Source organism: Taudactylus pleione, unplaced genomic scaffold (assembly GCF_031769625.1).
Source record: "Taudactylus pleione unplaced genomic scaffold, aTauple2 ptg000203l, whole genome shotgun sequence".
Taxonomy (NCBI): Eukaryota; Metazoa; Chordata; class Amphibia; order Anura; family Myobatrachidae; genus Taudactylus; species Taudactylus pleione.
Window position 1 is genome coordinate 5110881 of NW_028284605.1, and position 19336 is coordinate 5130216.

General features: G+C 44.4%; 1 protein-coding gene across 2 annotated transcripts in view; it reads right to left on the reverse strand.

The window, feature by feature from the left end:
- Positions 1-18633, reverse strand: part of TMIGD1 (transmembrane and immunoglobulin domain containing 1) — a 136001-nt gene extending 117368 nt beyond the window's left edge. The window contains exon 1 of one of the 2 annotated variants that reach the window (XM_088477803.1): positions 18550-18633. Coding sequence is in view for 1 of the 2 variants with exons in the window: in XM_088477805.1 (XP_088333931.1) it covers positions 18550-18568 (19 nt within the window). In the remaining variant the exon portion in view is untranslated. The remainder of the gene's footprint in view (positions 1-18549) is intronic. The other variant, XM_088477805.1, reaches the window with a different exon arrangement.
- Between the last annotated feature and the right edge of the window lie 703 nt (positions 18634-19336).

The following is a 19336-nucleotide window of genomic DNA, read 5'->3' on the forward strand; positions in this document are numbered from 1 at the left end:
AGTTTCCCAGTGCTATCGATGAGGAGATCGCATTATGCATTCTCGAGTTATGGACCACAGAACCTACAAGCAACCAAAATGTATATTTTAGATTCAACTGTTAGGATGCTGAAGAAGGCATGAGGAGGAAGACCCCTAGCTGTTAGAGGCAGGGAAAGTCTTTTTAAACCAGCCTGTTAGATGCACTGTAACAGATGCTTCACCTCTGAGAACCAATGACATCAGCAACAAACATACCTTTTGTCTTGTTTATACTGGGGGGGTATAAGTATGGGTGCACGGACACTATTTGGGAGTCTTTGTGCTGAATGCTGAATGACGAGGGATCTCTAGCTGAAGCCTATCTCTGGGTCCAGAAGTGCCTGCGTACGTATACTGTACTTGTGGTCTGTATGATTTACTTTTGCGCCTAAATTGTGTCTTGATCAATTGCGTGTAACTGTCTGAACTTTTACCTGAATATCACTTGTGCTTTGGAACCACAGGTTCTATGTCTAAGTCTTTATTTATGGTGTGACTGCGTACGCAAATTAGCGTCATCCTTAGAGGTTTATAGGAAGGATTTTAGAAGGTACAGGCTGGGGTACATAGAGGTTCTGATCCAATATTGTTAGATGGGGGCTCATCGAGTGAAGTCACTTACCTACTCACACGGCACATACGTCTAGCGATATCTCAGCAAAGGGTGGAGTGGCCACATGCAGGGTTTTCCTGCAACCGCTTTGTGCTGAAAAGTCGCTATCCATTTTCGTGTGAGCAAAGGAAGCTGACTAGAATCCAGGGACAAGAAAGGACAAAGTTTGTTTTCCTTTATTGGTAGAACCTAGTGTTTAAAGGGGTGCCATAGTATTGAGTATGCGGCTAAGTCACAGTTTTGCGCACAGAAAAAACGCACTTTTGCGTACGCAGTTAAAAAGTCATTATACGGTTGTGTGGTAGTCGCATTATTGTGTATGCGACTGGTTGCACAATAGCGTATATGTACTTCCGGTTGTGCTACCACGTGTTTGAACAAAGCCATTGAGGTTTAAATTTTTATTTTATTTTTTATTATCAATATCTGGGTTAACGTGTATTTTTCTGCGCAGGAAAAAGTGTGTAACAGTGAGTATGTGTTGGACAGTTAAGGGTATCGTATGATCCTTAAAGGCTAGGTGCAAGGGTTAGTCTAGCCGCTCGGTAAGCAGTACACAGAGCAGGTGTATGGTTTGTTATTTTTGTTAGGGACCGGCTCTCAGTGTGACTGCAGTGTTCAATAATATTTGAGCATTGTAGTTGAGCCGCACTAGGTGTGATTGTGAGCTGAGAGATAATAGGTGAGCGGAGAGCATCTAGAATTTCTTCCGTAGGTGAGCGGGCGCATCTAGAAATTTCGTCTGTAGGTGAGCGGGCGCATCTAGAAATTTCGTCCGTAGGTGAGCGGGCGCATCTAGAAATTTTGTCCGCAGGTAAGTGAAAGTATCTTGATTGTCTTTCACCAGTTTAAATTTTTATTGAAAAGCGTAGGAGTTGTCTCAGAATGGGAGCCACGCAAACAGTAGAAATGTTAGGCAATGATGTGCTGCTAATGGAGGCGCCGATTGGATCAGCCCGTCGTATTATGCATACTAAGTACGGTACTTATGCAATAAGGTATTGTGATTTATGGTTTAATATGACGAGAAAGAGTGTTAGACCGTTTCCCAGAATTGGCATTTTTGACAAAAATGTGTTAGATAATGTCCAGGATCACATCAGTATGGTGCGATCCCGAGAGAAAAAGATTAAGTATTTTGAATGTTTAAAAATATGGCAGCATGAAGGGGATGTTTGGCTTAAAAATGTGCAAACGACGCAAACTAGCGTTGCGAACGCATTGCCAGAAAATACATCCACGACGCTGAGTTGCAATACGGGCGAGCCGCAAATTGGCGCGCACGTGCGGCAAAGTAGCATCATGGAGAGTATTGCCAGCAGTTCACGCTCACCTCCCCACCTTATGTGGATGGAGGTGCAAGTACAGTTACCAAAAATACCCATAAAAATGTAACAAGCAACTTGTACCCTCTCTTAAACAATTATAAAGAAAATGTTCATGAAATGGATGATGAGCCTATTGTAATGTCTGCCATTTCCCATGCTGTGCAAATGATAGATGCTGCATCACCACAATCACGGGTGGTGCCGCCATCTCCATCGGTAACAGCAAGGGAAGTGTTAACACACTCTGCACCCATAGAGGAAGTTGTTAATACCATACGTAGCAGCAGCAGATTAAACCCCCAGCCAGGTAACCAGGTCAGAGGTGGCAACGCTGCTGGTGTGCATCCCATTCGGACAATAACTGTTCCGAATGGAAATGCGGATGCAAACGGTATAGTGCCCACGAGGGAAGTAGTAATGCATTGTCCATGGACAAGGGCAGAACTAAATTCCATCATAAATGATTTCCCTGATCCAAAAAAGGAATTAGCCAAATGTCAAAGATTTTTGAGAAATTTGGGTAGTTCTCCTGAGCCCACTAATAAAGATTGGCGTGTGGTGTTAAGGGCCTGTGTACCATGCAATACCGACGTGACAAAATTTATCACAGACTGTGTATTGGATGGCAACGTTCCCTTAACAGACCAAGTAAACCAAGGTAACATTTCCCGCATTGTAACTCAATTGGGTGTATATTTTCCAGTAGTAGTTAACTGGAACAAAATTTTTACAATTAAGCAAAAGGAGAGTGAAACTGCAGGAGACTATTGTGATCGGGCTCTGCAGGCTATCACCCAGTACACTGGGATAGAAGATATTAAAGATAGCACTCACCACAGGGGAATGATAGTCACGGTACTCATGGACGGTCTGAAAGACTATTTAAAGATTCGGGTTCAGACCTCACAACCTGGCTGGAGGGAACTCACAATAGATAACCTCATAGAGTCTGCCATAGAACATGATAAAAACATCTCCAAAAAGAGAGAAGCCCAGAGCGAGAAACTAATGGCTGTCAGTATCCAAGCTCTGGAAGGAATGACAATAACATCACAGCCAACCGACACACCTGCACCCACACACACCTGGACCTGAACAGTTACACGTCCTCGCCAATCCCACACCACAGCAAACACATCCTTACCCCACATATCATACACAACCACAGGTCCCATATTCATATCCCCCACAATATCCTTGCCCTCCCTATCCTTACCCATACCCACCACCTTTCCCTCTTGCTCAAATCCCACAACAATCTTTTCATCCACCCCGTTCAAAATTATGTTTTAACTGTCACCAAGTGGGACACGTAAGTAAGTACTGCAAAGTGAAGAACACCACACAGGAACACGAGTTTCCCATGGGTTCATAGGTAACCCCAGTATCTTCTCCCAGGCCTTTGTATGACTGTTTACAATCTTTTCAACCTGCCAATATATCTGTTCTAATGTAAAATGTGGATGATTTATTGTTGTATTTTAGGTCATGTTTAAATGATATTAAACGGTTGTGCTTTATCTCCCACTCATAGGACACAAGGTTGCTAAGGATAAACGGCAGCCATGCCAGGCTAAGGTCAACTACTCGGAATATTATCCAACCCAGTGGCACAGGCATTACTTAGAACAGTAGCTATTAATAACAAGATTTAATTGCAGGAACCTGTATGCAGATACTATATCCCTAGAATTATTAAAAATGATAGGGGGACTTATTTTACAGGTGACGTTTCCAAGAACATGTGTAAGATGATGGGTAAAAACACTGAGATTATCCCAAACTGTCTTTTCCTTTATTTGCCCCCCTTTGAGATACTGTTCAAACAGGCAGCCTCATGTGAAAATATGATAATGAGGTAACTGTGCAGGGTCTCACGAAGATGAATGAGAATAACTGAAATTGAAAGTGTTATTAACTAACATGTCTAATGCAAACTGCCATGATGTCAAAATCTGGAAGAATTTGTTATGATCCAAATTTTTTTAGCTCAGGTCGTTTGACTGATCGGTGGAAAGGTCCGTATCTGACGATACAGCATCCTCAAAGGGTGGCCGGGGAAGATACGTGGGTCCATTCCACTCACTATAGGGAAGTTAACCAACCGGTGAAGATACAAGGCAGAGACAAGGCCGATAACATGGACCTGTCGATTGCGAGCTTGTGCCAGAAGAATTAAAAAAGGTGACGGTGAGATATCTGAGCTAAAGAAATGTGTAGATCAGTGCTTCCAGCAATGGAGTGGTCTGCTGTGGTCATCCTAGTTCTTTTTCTTTCCAGAGTTTTTTTCATGATGATCTGTTTGGGGATACTCAGTGTCTGTGATGGGGGACAGATAAAGGAGATGTGAGCTGATGGCGGAGCTGATGGAGTGGAGCCAGGAGGAGTGCAATGCCAATCAGGGGAGTTTCTGACCAATTTTAGTATTGTAATTATGTTATTTGGGAAAAATACTTCCAAATGTTATGACCCTCACACATGTTGAAATGCTGGGTATAAATAAAAACACACCGTCACCCTATCTTCACACACAATATGAACATAGAGGCAAAAGAAATATGATACCTGGTGATATGCATAAAGCCGCTCAGTTAATCAGTGAGACAACTGGCTTCCAAGTTTTAGTCGCCCTGGATCCCACCAGGATTGCTAAGGGTACATTAAATTTTAGATATATCCAGGAACTTGCTAAATTAATAGATAATATCACCGAGATGTACGATGACACATTCAGGTACACAGGGAGAGAATTGCAAGCGTACAAGAAAGAACTGGTGCAACACAGGCTAGTGTTGAATTATTTAACTGCTGTTACTGGAGGGTATTGCGTAACGTTAGCCACCCAATTTGGAGTATAATGTTGCACCTAAGTCACCAATGATACCAGCGACCCTAAGGAGGTGATAGACCAGAAGATGGATGAGATTCTGCAGCTAAAGTGGAAATTTCGTAAGAACCATAACGCATCAGTGGCTGAAGCAGGGGAAAAGATAGAAGGATGGGTGTCATGGCTGAACCCAGTGAAATGGTTCTCAGGTCTAGGGGAATGGGTCCAGGAAGTGATCGCCAGCATAGGCAAATTCTTGACCCTTATACTGATTGTCATCATAGTAATTGGCATATGCGTCCGGTGTGTTCCTATTGTGTTGAAGTGTGGAAAATGTAAAAACAGAGTAAAACGAAAGAATGAAACTATGATGGTGGTCAGAAATTACATGTATACCGAGGTAGATACAGAACTGCATTACAACCCTGAGCTAGGAAGTACCATCATTTAAATGTATAATATTTAGACATGCATAGAAGATATTATTGAAATGTTATTTATAGAACACCTCAGACAATGTAAAGTCTCAAATTCCCCTTCAAGACTGCTGTTATAAGACTGGTGCATCCCCACACCTTTCACATGATCTTCCAAGAACCGCGGTGTGCGTATAATAGTAGTTTTATGTCCCCACATAGAGACACATTATTGATGGATTAAGAACCACCTTGTGCCATCCCATAATAACACTAAATAATATGTAAATGTAAGCCTAAATTCAATTTTAATAGCTGATTGTGATAGCATGTTGTTTGCTATCAAAGTGTGGACTGTCGAAGCTGAATAATTGGCTGAGACAAGTTCAGTTTAAAAGTGAATCGCAGCGACACCATCTTGCGACTGGCCGCAAGACGCCATTTTGCGAAATGGCTGCCTAAGCGCCATCTTAGATAAACTCACATTTTAGTACATGTGGCGATAATATCATTAGCATCATATGAATGCATCTGTGACCATTATCATATGTTACGGTGATTCACTAAAAGCCTATTTCATTACTTTACGTATTATAAAGGATATATTCCAGAAATGGCTTTATAGTATTGATAAGCAAGTGGCCAGGTGACAACTGGCTTGTGTAGATAAGTTTCCTGCACAGTGTTTGCTCACTATGGGTGGTCTGGTTAGAATGTCTCTTGTAGTTTGCATTTTCACACAAGAGACTGACAGAGGTATTTTCCCTTTGAACACAGGAAAGGTGTGGGGGGGGGCTGACAGCACATGTAGAACTATCTAACCCAGCATGCCACACTGCTAAAATGTTCACTCAGTTAGAGACAAATGCATTTTCATACACACATTAAATATGTCTTTATACCAAACCCTGAATACCCACACATTTCATATTCATACATAAGGTTCAATAAGCTTTAAAGTGTATGATTCAAGAAGGTTCAGTTAGTTTAAATACTAAGAAATAAAGATATTTGTTAACTAAGGAATTATACAAGACAAACACGTCACTCTTGGAGTTGTTCTGATGCATACTCTTTCCACAGTTTCCCAGTGCTATCGGTGAGGAGATCGCATTATGCATTCTCGAGTTATGGACCGCAGAACCTACAAGCAACCAAAATGTATATTTTAGATTCAACTGTTAGGATGCTGAAGAAGGCATGAGGAGGAAGACCCCTAGCTGTTAGAGGCAGGGAAAGTCTGTTTAAACCAGCCTGTTAGATGCACTGTAACAGATGCTTCACCTCTGAGAACCAATGACATCAGCAACAGACATACCTTTTGTCTTGTTTATACTGGGGGGGTATAAGTATGGGTGCACGGACACTATTTGGGAGTCTTTGTGCTGAATGCTGAATGACGAGGGGTCTCTTGCTGAAGCCTATCTCTGGGTCCAGAAGCGCCTGCGTACGTATACTGTACTTGTGGTCTGTATGATTTACTTTTGCGCTTAAATTGTGTCTTGATCAATTGCGTGTAACGGTCTGAACTTTTACCTGAATATCACTTGTGCTTTGGAACCACAGGTTCTATGTCTAAGTCTTTATTTATGGTGTGACTGCGTATGCAAATTAGTGTCATCCTTAGAGGTTTATAGGAAGGATTTTAGAAGGTACAGGCAGGGGTACATAGAGGTTCTGATCCAATATTGTTACCAGCTACATCAACCATCATGACTGGCTCTTCCCTAGTACCTCCCGTTAACCTGACTATCTGTAGACTACAGGTATGACCTGACCCCTAGTGTTGGCTCCCACTCTCCAATAAAGCATTAACGGCCACAATTGGAGCTGGTGCCTGTTGGACATTTGCTGGTCTCTGTGCATATCCCTTATGGGGATATCCAGGTTTTCCCTGATTTGTTGGTCCTACCCTTTTTGCCATACAGTTTCTACTTACATGTCCTGGCTGGTTACAATGAAAACATGTTCGTGGATTGGATGAAGAAAAGGATTGTTGTGTGGGTTGAGCAGGAGGGAGAAGTGGTGGGTATGGGTAGGGATATTGAGGGAAAGGATATGGTGGAAGATATGAAGTTTGTGGGTAGTATGGGACTTGTGGTTGTGTAGGATAAGTGGGATAGGGCTGTGTTTGCTGTGGTGTAGGATTAGTTAGGGTGTATAACTGTTCAGGTGCAGGTGTGTCTGCTGGCTGTCATGTTACCGTCATTCCTTCCAGAGCTTGAATATTGACAGCCATTAGTTTCTCGCTCTGTGTCTCTCTCTTCTTTGAGATGTTTTTATCATGTTCTATGGCGGATTCTATGAGGGTATCTATTGTGACTCCCCTCTAGCCAGGCTGTGAGGTCTGAACCCGGGTTTTTAGGTTCGCTTTAAGGCCATCCATGACCTGTGGTGAATGCTATCTTTAATATCCTCTAACACAGTGTACTGGGTGATAGCCTGCAGAGCCCGGTCGCAATAATCTTCTGCAGATTCACTCTCCTTTTGCTTTATGGTGAAAATTTTTTCCAGTTAACTACTACTGGAAATATACACCTAATTGAGTTATAATATGGGTAATGTTACCTTGGTTTACTTGGTCTGTTAAGGGAACGTCACCATCCAATACACAATCCGTGATAAATTTTGTCACGTCGATATTTCGTGGTAGACAGGCCCTTAACACCACCCGCCAATCTTTATTGGTGGGCTCATGAGAACTACCCAAATTTCTCAAAAATCTTTGACATTTGGCTAATTCCTTCTTGGGATCGGGGAAATCATTTATGATGGAATTTAGCTCCGCTCTTGTCCAAGGACAATGCATTACCACATACCTTGTAGGTACAACTCCGTTCGCATCCGCATTCCCATTCGGAACATTGATTGTACGAATGGGATGCACCCGGCCGCAGTGCTACCTTTGACCTTATTATCTGGCTGGGGGTTTAGTCTGCTGCTGCAACATATAGTATTAACAACTTCCTCCACGGGCGCAGAGGAGTTTAACACTTCCCGTGCTGTTACAGATGGAGATGGTGGCACCACTTGGGCTTGTCATGGTGCCGCATCTAACATGTGTACAGCATGGGAAACGCCAGACATAACAATAGGCTCATCATCCACATCATAAACATTTTCCTTATGGTTACTTAAGAGACGGTACAAATTACTTGTTACATTTTTATGAGTTTTTTCAATAACTGTACCTGCACCCCCATCCACATAAGGTGGCGGTGGTGCGCGTGAACTACTGGCAATACCTTCCGCAACGCTACCTTGCCGCACGTGCACGCCATTTTGCGGCTCGCACGCATTGCAATCCAGCGCCGTGGATGTATTTGCTGGCAATGCGTTCGCAACGCTAGTTTGCGTCGCTTGCACATTTTTAAGCCACGCATCCCCTTCATGCTGCCACAATTTTAAACATTCATAATATTTTACCTTTTTCTCTCGATAACGCATCAGACTGATGTGATCCCGGACATTATCCAATACATCTTTATCAAAACTAGCAATCCTGGGAAACAGTCTAGCACTCTTCATCGTTATTTTAAACCATACGTCACAATACCTTATTGCATAAGTACCGTACTTAGTATGCATAATACGATGGGCCGATCCAAGTGGCGCTTCCATTAGCAGCAGCACATAATTGTCTAACATTTGTATTGTTTGCATGGCTCCCATTTTGGGACAACTCCTACATTTTTCAATAAAAATTTAAACTGGTGAAAGACAATTAAGATACTTTCACTTACCTGCGATCGCCTTTGAAAAGGGTGTATCCACAAACCCTATGAAGGACTTCTAGACGCTTCCACTCACCTACGGAAGTAAAGTCCGCTTACGCTCAGCAATCCCTTTTTGACTACCTTTCAACTGCTTGGGGCATAGCAAAGTACACAGAAAAAAAGAGATTTGCCCCCCAGCACACTGCAGCAAAAACAATACTTAAATCTACATGATAATAGCGATTTAGAGGTATTAGTTACATACAATTGCAAATATATGAATAAGCGCCAAGCCAATCGTCAAGGCTCCTCTATACTGGCGTCCCTAACATTAAGGGGCTCACGTCCGAGAAGCAAGGCACCCCAAAAAAATTCCAGCCAAGGGCCATCCCCAGGCCATCACACGAAAAAGGTGATAGTGAAGTATAAAGAAAAGATGTGTAAATTTATCTTTTTCCCTTTTTCGTGTGATGCCCTGGGGATGGCCCTTGGCTGGAATTTTTTTGGGGTGCCTTGCTTCTCGGACGTGAGCCCCTTAATGTTACAGATGCCAGTATAGAGGAGCCTTGACGATTGGCCTGGCGCTTATTCATATATTTGCAAATGTATGTAACTAATACCTCTAAATCGCTATTATCATGTAGGATTTAAGTATTGTTTTTGCTGCAGTGTGCTGGGGGGCAAATCTATTTTTTTCTGTGTTCAGTGTAAACCCCGCCCTTTACAAGCACCTGTGTTATGCAATTAAGCTGATCTAAGCAACTACCATTTTTTTTTTTTTTTGGCATAGCAAAGCACCCTTTGTGTTCCAGTTGATTTCATCCACCCTGTCTCCAGCTCACAATCATAATCTAACCCAAATTATGCTGTTCAATTATAATGTTCAAATAATCCTAACAGATCACACACATTGATTACTGAACGCTATAATCACGCTGGGAGCCGAACCCTAACAAAAATAACAACCCATACACCTGCTTTGTGTAAAGTAAATGGTAAGCTGCTACCGAGTCACTAGGCCAACTCCTGCGCCTAGCACTTAAGGGTCCTACGATACCCTTGACATTTAGGTCCCGAGTTACACCCTATACAAGTACTCACAGTTATACACTTTTTTCCTGCGCAGAAAAATACACATTAACCCAGTTATTGGCAACAATTGACAATGTGACCTTATCGGCTTTGTTTAAACACGTGGCAGCACTACCGGAAATACGTATACCCTATTGTGCGACTAGTCACATACACAATAATGCGACTACCACACAACCGTATGACTCTTACCCTGAGCTGCGTACGCAAAAGTGCATCTCTATTATGTGCGCAAAAATGCGACTCAGCCACGTGCGCAATACTACGGTATTTTTTTGCGTAAAATACTATCAACAAAGGAAAACAAACTATTTCCTTTCTTGTCCCTGGATTCTAGTCAGCGTACTTTGACTCACATGATAACGGATAGCGATCTCTCAGCATCAAGTGGTTGCAGGGAAAACTGTGTGTGGACACTATCCACCCTTTGGTGAGATATCGATAACCGTATTTTATCGTGTGAACAGGTAAGTGACCTCACACTATGAGCCCCCAACTAAGGATTCTGGATTTCAACCTCTATACGCACCTACCTATACCTTCTAAAACCTGTCTATAAACCTCTAAAATTGACGCTATTTGCGTATGCAGTCAAACAGTAAAATAAAGACTTTAGACCTTGAACATGTGTTTCCGAAGCACAAAGTATTATTCAAGTAAAGTACAGTCAGTTACACGCTGTGATCTAAGTACAATTTAGCGCAAAGAATTATACAGACCCAAGATACAGTCATACATACGCACGCGCTCTGGACCAGATACCGGCATCAGCAAGAAACCTCCGTCAATCAGCAAGAAGACTCCAGACTGGGGTCACAACACACACATTTATACCCTCACAGAAACAGACAACACAAAAGAGGGGTTTGTTGCTAATCCCATTGGTTCCCAGCGCGGGTGCATCTGTTACAGGGCATTTAACAGGTTGGTTCAAATGGACACAGAACAGCCTCTAACAGCTTGTTGCCTACTCTATTTCCCCTGCATGCAAATCTAGGCTGTTGGTTTTACAATGTACATTCTGGTGCTTTAAGTCTCTACGGTCCATAAGTTGCGAATGCATGTTGCGATCTTCTCACCGATGGTACCGGAAAGCTGTTGAGGAAATGCAGATCAGTACAATACCAAACACGGCTAACTTATCACATATTAAACCTTAGATACCAAAATAGTCTTTATTTCACAGCATTTGTAATAAATGTATAAAACTTGGATCTTATACTTTAAAGCTATGGAACCTTTTATGTGAGTGTGCATTATGTAAGTATTAGGGGTTTGGGAAAAGACGCTAGTTAGGTTTATCTTATTTGGGGCAGATGTGCACGCATGCAGCTAATTTATTTATTATTTATTTATTTATTACCAGTTATTTATATAGCGCACACATATTCCGCAGCGCTTTTACAGAGAATATTCGGCCATTCACATCAGTCCCTGCCCCAGTGGAGCTTACAATCTATATTCCCTACCACATGCACACGCACATACACACAATAGGGGTAATTTTGTTAGGAGCCAATTAACCTACCAGTATATTTTTGGAGTGTGGGAGGAAACCGGAGAACCCGGAGGAAACCCACACAAGCACAGGGAGAATATACAAACTCCACACAGGGCCGTAGTGGGTATCGAACCAACGTCCTCAGTGCTGTGAGGCAGTAATGCTACCATTACACCATCTGTGCTGCCCTAATAAACAGCGTTCGCATGCAGGATATTGTGCATTCGCTAATGTGCGTCATGTTAGCAGCGCAACTGTGCGTAATGTGCGGTGTTTATGCATGAGGTTCTATTTATGATGGATTTAAAATATATTAAATATATATATATATATACACAGTATATATATATATATATATATATATATATATATATATATATATAAAATCTCATTTCTTACTAACATTTTCAAACTGCAATGCAAATCTGTTATGGGCAGTGAGCTTCACTCTCAAAACAGGGTGGTGACCCCCAACCGTGTTGGTGCCAGCCTGTCTGAAAAAGAGCAGATTTAATTCAAGTGTTTGGGCCATATTACAATTGCCACAGCTACACCTGTCCACATGTGGAGTCTCTCCATTTATATGCAAAAACACACGCAGTTTCTGGTGTATTGTTCTTTTCTAATTCCTTTTTTCAGGAAGCTGTTTTTCTAGTTGCTGATACTGTGTTTGTTTTGGTATCAACATACCAGAATGGGCTTTGTGTACATCAGGGCATGATTTCTGGAAGGATTACTAAAAGTGTTCTAATGCTAATTAGTCATTTTTTATATATGTTAAACACTGTCGGTATGTTTTTGGGGAAGGTTGTTACTCTGTAGTTTTGACAAAATGGCGTTGTGTGATCTATTTCTAAGATGGAGTCTTGTCGCCATTTGCAAGATGGTGTCACTCCAAGCTAATTTTACACTGATTCTGTCTCAGCCACTAAACCAGCTTCGACAATGCACAGTGCTGTGATCTTCCATACACCATGGCAAAGCGCTATGTGGAGTATGGAGTGGCTCCACTGGGCATGCGCCAGAAATCCAATTGCAATCCCTCCACTGGGCATGCACCAGAAATCCCATTGTAACCCCTCCACTGGGCATGCACCAGAAATCCCATTGTAACCCCTCCACTGGGCATGTGCCAGAGATCCCATTGGAGCTGACAGCCACCACAGCGCCAACATGCTGACATTGATGCAAGTTTGTGCTTTAATCACACAATCAGTTTGCAATACAGAGACCTCTCTGTCAAACAGAGCCCGCTACCAGTTACTGAAGTCATGAAATCACTATAGTGTCCAAGTCTGGGACAGTGCAAATTCAACCGCACAGTCAGTATATACTGTAATACAGCCATCCCACTTTCACTGTGCTTGACTTCCGACCCACTGGGCATGCACAGTGCTGTGATCTTCCATACACCATGGCATAGCGCTAGATGGCATATGGAATGGCTCCACTGGGCATGCGCCAGAAATCCCATTGCAACCCCTCCACTGGCCATGCACCAGAAATCCCATTACATCCCCCTCCACTGGGCATGCGCCAGAGATCCCATTGTAACCCCTCGGAGCTGACGTGCCAACATTGATGCAAATTTGCAGTTTTTAAATGCACAATCAGTTTGTGATGCCTTACTCTTAAACAGCCCACTACTAGTTTCACTATAGTGTCCAGAGCCGACAGTGCCAAAAAAAAATATTCTTTTCCAGGGCTCAAACCCAGGAAAAGCATTGTTGCAAAGCGATCACCTAACCACTAGCCCACAAGCCAGCTATATTAAGAACCGCACATAGGGCCTGATTCTGACCCACTCGTGAGCGCTATTCGCTCGCAAGCGGGTCGATGGTGCCAAAGTGCACATGCGCACGATGGAGGGAGCTCCGTCGTGTGCATGCATGAGACCCGGCGAGCGACGAGGAAGTCGTCGCTCCGAGTCTCACACCGAAGGGGGCGTGCTGCCGATGGTGAGTGACAGCACGCCCCCTTTGGTGGGCATGCCGGGGGCGTGCCTGCCAGACGGAGGCGTTCCCATGGGAACGCCTACCGTCTGGGTTCGGCCCCACTGGCATCACTAGTGATGTCAGTGGGAGTGATTTTGGCTCTGATAGAGCCAAAATCACTCCAGGGCTTGCGGTCACCGAGACCCTTCCGCAGGGTCTCGTCGCAAGCCCGATGGTCACGATGGTCTTGACCATCGCGACCATCATCATGGACGCTCGCTATAGCTGTGGGTTAACACCCACAGCTATGCGAGCGTCCATGAGGCCGCTCCAAAATGAGGTAGGAGGGCCCTGATTCAGAGCGAGCACTCTGGTCAGAGCATTCGTCTCTGAATCAGGCCCATAGCGGGTTCATTCTTGTGCACTCCACCCACCTGTTGCTGTTTTTAATAATAAAAAAATTGGCTTCCTTTCCAAATATTATACAATGCTAGTACATATATACACAGTACCCCACCATTAGAGAATAATTCATCCCATCTCAGTGAAAGCTGTGCGTGCATCTCATTAATCTACAGTATCGGTTATACCATGATAACAACTCGGGCAACTAAATTACTGTACAGTTATGTACAGTATGTATACTGATTTGTGTCCCGCTCAAACAGCTTATGTGACATTAAAAAGATTGGTTGTGTGAACATGCAAATACTGTACAGTGCTTGAATGTGATATCCATCCAATTTAACAGTATGGTATTCAGTACAAATTACAACAGTGGAGCACTAGCCACCCAGTGGTTAAGCGCTGTATTACATGCCATAGCGTATCCTTCGTTGAAGAATACCACGGTACGCCACAAGTCCAGCCATCATGTAACATTCCATGGTGCGACACAGAGGGCTGAATGGCGCGCCATGAACAACAAACTAGCTGGGCACATCTCTACCAATACATACTTGCTACTCTCCCGGCACCCTGCAAGAGCAGGCAAGTCTCCCACATCGTCCGCGGTTCTGGGAGCGATGACGCGATTTGCACTGAATCGCATCATAGCCCCACCCCCTGCTTTGTAATGCTGGTAATATCGGCATTATAAAGCGGGGGTGGGGCCGCGATGTGGACATGCCCCTGCTCCGCCTACTTCAGCCACCCCCACCCTCCCTGCTGCACCGACCAGGCAGTCCCCCCTCCCGGAAGGGGCTGCCAGAAAGTCAGCATGTGTGACCCAATATCAATGTCCGGGAGTCAGTGTGAAGCCAACAGGGACTAGCCAGGTATAGCACACAGAGGACAGCAGAGCAGCAACGGATCACCTGCCCCCCACACTCCGTTGCCAGCTGGCTTACATTGGCTAGCTAACGATCTGCCCACCCCCAGTGATGCAAAGCCAGCATGTGTGGGAGTTGGCGACGAAAATGCAGGCGTATTGCGTCTGATTTTGGGGTGTGTCTGATACCCATACGATCCCTGATACTAGTTACCTGCGTGCTGTATCTGGCTGGTCCCTGGTGGATTTCTGCTGACTCTCGGCTGGCGATGTTGGGGTGGCCAAGTAGCATTTGCGGGTGAAGTCTGTGTGGCACCCCCTTTTTTTTAGTTTTGGGCTGTGCTGTAGTTTCAGTTTCAGAACCGCAGCTGCCCAGGACACTCAGTGACTGTTTGACCATGCTTTGTATTTATAAACTAGCTGAAGTACCCAGCATTGCCGGGTTTAAATCTTCAAGTTATTAAGTTTGGCATCCTAGACCAATTGCCACCCCTCTGTGAAGTTTTCATCCAAATCCATTCAGTGGAAGGCCCAGAACAGGCTCCCTGGGGGAAGGATCTGCCCAACGTACACCAACAGAAGTTCTAAACAGAACCTCAACCCCCTAGGATGTCTTCTGGGATGCAATGTTACAACTCAGTGAAGTTTTTTTCCAAATCTGTCCAGTGGAAGGCCCAAAACAGGCTCCCCATGTCAATGTTCTGCCCAGCGTACACCAACGGGAGGACAGGGCCACAACTAGGGGGGGCTAGAGGTGCACGTGCACCGGGTGGGGATTGCGGGGGGGTGAAAAATCTGACTCGGCCATCTGAAAATGGCCGCCGGACCTTACTGGACCTCTAGTGTCTGTCTCCTGCTTGGCGGCGGCCATTTTTGGTTGGCTGTTTTCAGCAGATTCCATGCGGACTAGCCATCCGCATGGACTCTGCTGAAAACGGCCATCCAAAAATGGCCGCCGCCAAGGAAGAGACAGATGCTAGAGGTCCTACTGGACCTCTAGTGTCTGATAGCAGAGCGCAATGCACACAGCGTTCCCGGAAGTGCCAGGAACGCTGGCGCTGCAGGGAGAGTATGCTGAGAGCTGCATCTTTTCGATTCAAACCCCCCTGGAAACGAGCATGAACCCCATGGCAACGAGCATGAAACCCCTGGTAACGAGCATGAAACCCCCTGACAACAAGCATGAAACCCCCTGACAACAAGCATGAAACCCCCTGGCAACGAGCATAAGCCCCATGGCAACGAGCATGTAACTCCTGGCAACGAGCATGAAACCCCTGGCAACAAGTATGGAACCCCTGGTAATGAGCATAAATACCCTGACAATGAGCAGGTAATTTTAAAGTAATTAGAAGCATTACTGTGGGGCATAAAATGGTGTTGGGAAAATAAGTAAGTGGCACTTTGGTAATAGGCATTACAGTGTGTGGCATAATGTGTAATGGGCATTATGGTGTGTGGAATAATGTAAGTCACTATACCAGGGACGTCTGAGTAGTGCACTGCCTTATTGAGGAGCAAGGACAAACTCCAGGTAAATGAAGGGAGGGGGCGCAAAATTGCTGCCTTGCACCGGTTGACAGATATCCTAGTTTCGGCCCTCGGGAGGACAACCTCACTTTGGTTTCATCCAAATCAGTGCAGGGTTGTCCAAATGCATAACCGGACAAACAAACAGACTAATGAATTGTATATATAGAATGTGTGATATACTAAGCTATATTTTGTCAATTAAAAACAAACTATATATCATAGCACAAGACTGTCATGCAATTACAGAGAATTATCATTGTGCTTCTAGATAACCTTAATTGAATATTGTTTTTCAGGGAGCATAGTCCTTTCCAATTATCCTAGTAAGCTATTAACTAAATAAGAATAACACATTTTACCACCAGAAGGAGCTACAAGATCAGTCTGACAACTCAAACTTGAACCTTTAGCATTAGACTAGTGTTACGAGATGGGGGTTGCCGTCATATTTTTTGTTGCTGCATCTTATCCATTGGAGTTACACAAACACTATACTTTTCTTTAATAAAGATTTTATTGGATTTTTAGTGGCAAAGAAGGTACAGAATTAGAAAAAGCAGGGGAATAGGGGGGTGGGGAAGCAAATCACAATATGACAAAACATATTAGTGATATGATACAATCCAAATTAGCTGCATCAACCTTAGAAGCTATAAAAGAGTTTCTAACATTACTTGATAGAAAAAAAATGTGATTGGCAATAAAAGATGTAAGGAAAAGCAGTGGGTAGGAAAGGCAGGGTTAGTGAGGAGTGATGAGAGTACAGGGTAGAGGCGCTTGGTATCAGACAGGACATACTGTATTGAAGAGAGTTTATTTATCCAGGGACACCAAACGCTAGGAAATGTATTCAGCTTGTCATGGATGGATTATGCAGGTAACTGATTCCAAACTAGGAATTTGACACACCTTGTTAATAATACCCCTTTTACACCGGAGCTAAAACCCGGGTTTTTCAAGGGTTAACCCGGGCAGCTCCCTGGTGTAAAAGGGGAGAGAGTTGGATCGCCGGGTCGAGTGACCCGGCAATCCAACCCAGGTAACTAGCAGGGTTTAACACATGCGTAGCCCGTGAAACCCTGCCATGAGAACAGCGCACTTCGGGTCACGATGACCTGGAGTGCGCTGCTAGCCGGCCGATTGGTCCGGCTTCAGTGGCGCTTGGAGATGACGTCATCTCCAAGTGACCACTTTCACTCCGCAAAAGCCGGGTCTATGCAGACCCGACTGCGGTGGGAGCGGCGCTGACTCGGGAATATCCCGAGTCGGCGCCGGCAAAATTCCGGGTCTGATCCGGATAGGAACTTTGCGTACTGCCGCTCGCGAGTGGGTCTGAATGACCCCCTTTGTTCCAACTCCGGGTCAGACCCGGAATTTAGATGGAAAAGGGGAATTAGAGAGAACGACGATAGAGTTCTTCCAGTTAGCTGCAGTCAGGGCATGGATTGCATGTAGGATATGACTAATTAATTGGCAGAGTGGATAGGCATATTGGGGAGTGTGCTAGGAAGTAAGGCGTAAGGGAGGCAAGGGTACATATGAATACTCAATGCCATAACTGGGAGTTATGCTTGATTTTAGAGTGAGTGTGGTCAGTCCATTAAGAGGGCATAATTAGCACTTATACTGCTTAATATGCGTCATACAAAGTGTATTGTGTATCAAGCATATACAGCACCAGCAATCACAGTAAGCAATTACATGCGGCAGTAGGGGCATCTTGCCTGAACTGAATGTTTTTATTTCAGAAGTGGCTACCACTCCAGAGCATTGGAGCAAGTCCGGGAGTCTGTGAGATCATCAGAAGAACCTAGCACTGCCCTGCACATATATGTACATATTGGTCTCCTTATGTACTGGATAGTGTATTATTATGTATTAATAATTAACCATCTTGATATTCTATAGCAGTGCACCCCTAACAGTGCATGTTTTCCAGATCTCCTAGTTTTTGCACAGTTGTATTTATTACTGGCTGACACATTTTAAAAGATCCACAGGTTGTGCTAATCATTTAATTTGTGATACTGAGAACTAGTAAAATTCTATTATATTACTATTTCTACCCCCCCCCCCCTCTGTGTTTGCCTATGGCCCACAGAGCTATTCGCCCTGTGTGGTGGCATTACTCGCACAACCCTAGTTGGAGCCCTGATACTCGTTACCTGAGCGATGAGGTTGTGGATCTCACTACATAAACCCTCAAAGTCGGTACATACAATTCCACCACACCTGGAAAAATGTGCCTGTCCGGTGTCACGAGCATATCTAGTTATCACCTTTTGCCTGTTGACTTACCACTGCCAGCTATCCCCATGGATCTGTGTCTGTAATTTGCCTGGAGGAGCTGTTGTGATCATGCTGCTGCAGCACTTCTCTATGCATTCCTTCCACAGTGATTATTTCACCTGGGTCCTTTCCTGTCTGTGAACACTGCTAGCCCTGATTGGAATCACAGGTGTAGTTCTGACTCAGTGCTGCAGAGATGAATACTCCCTCTGCATGTTGTACCTTCCACCACTCAGAATGCTACTGCCAGACCACCTGTCCGTATCCTCCAATTGCTGCCAGACCCAAGGTATATATATCCTCCGTTGATAGCATTCTGGGCCTGAACATTTCGCTACTTCCGTGGTGTATGGTTTGTGCTGTTCTGTGTTCTAGTGTGTCCCTGGCTCCTACTGACAGCAACCCCTGGTGCATCCAGAAAACCTGCTACAGCAACCCCTGGTGCAATCCAGAAAACCAAGTACAGCAACCCCTGGTGCAATCCAGAAAACCTGCTACAGCAACCCCTGGTGCGTCCAGAAAACCTGCTACAGCAACCCCCGATGCATTAAGAAAACCTACTACAGCAATACCTGTCAATCCAGAAGTCCTGCTAGCATCAGCTAATAGTGAGTTCCTGTGCTCCTGACCTTAATCCCGTGCTCTGCTAGCCCTACTCCTGGTTGATCCCTGGCACCCTTGCAAACCTGCATCGTGCTTCCTGCTGTGGATCAACTCCTGCTCCTTCTACCTACCCACTCCCTCCCTGAGCCTAAAATCCCAAACCTACCCTTTCCTTCCTGAACCTGTTATTCCC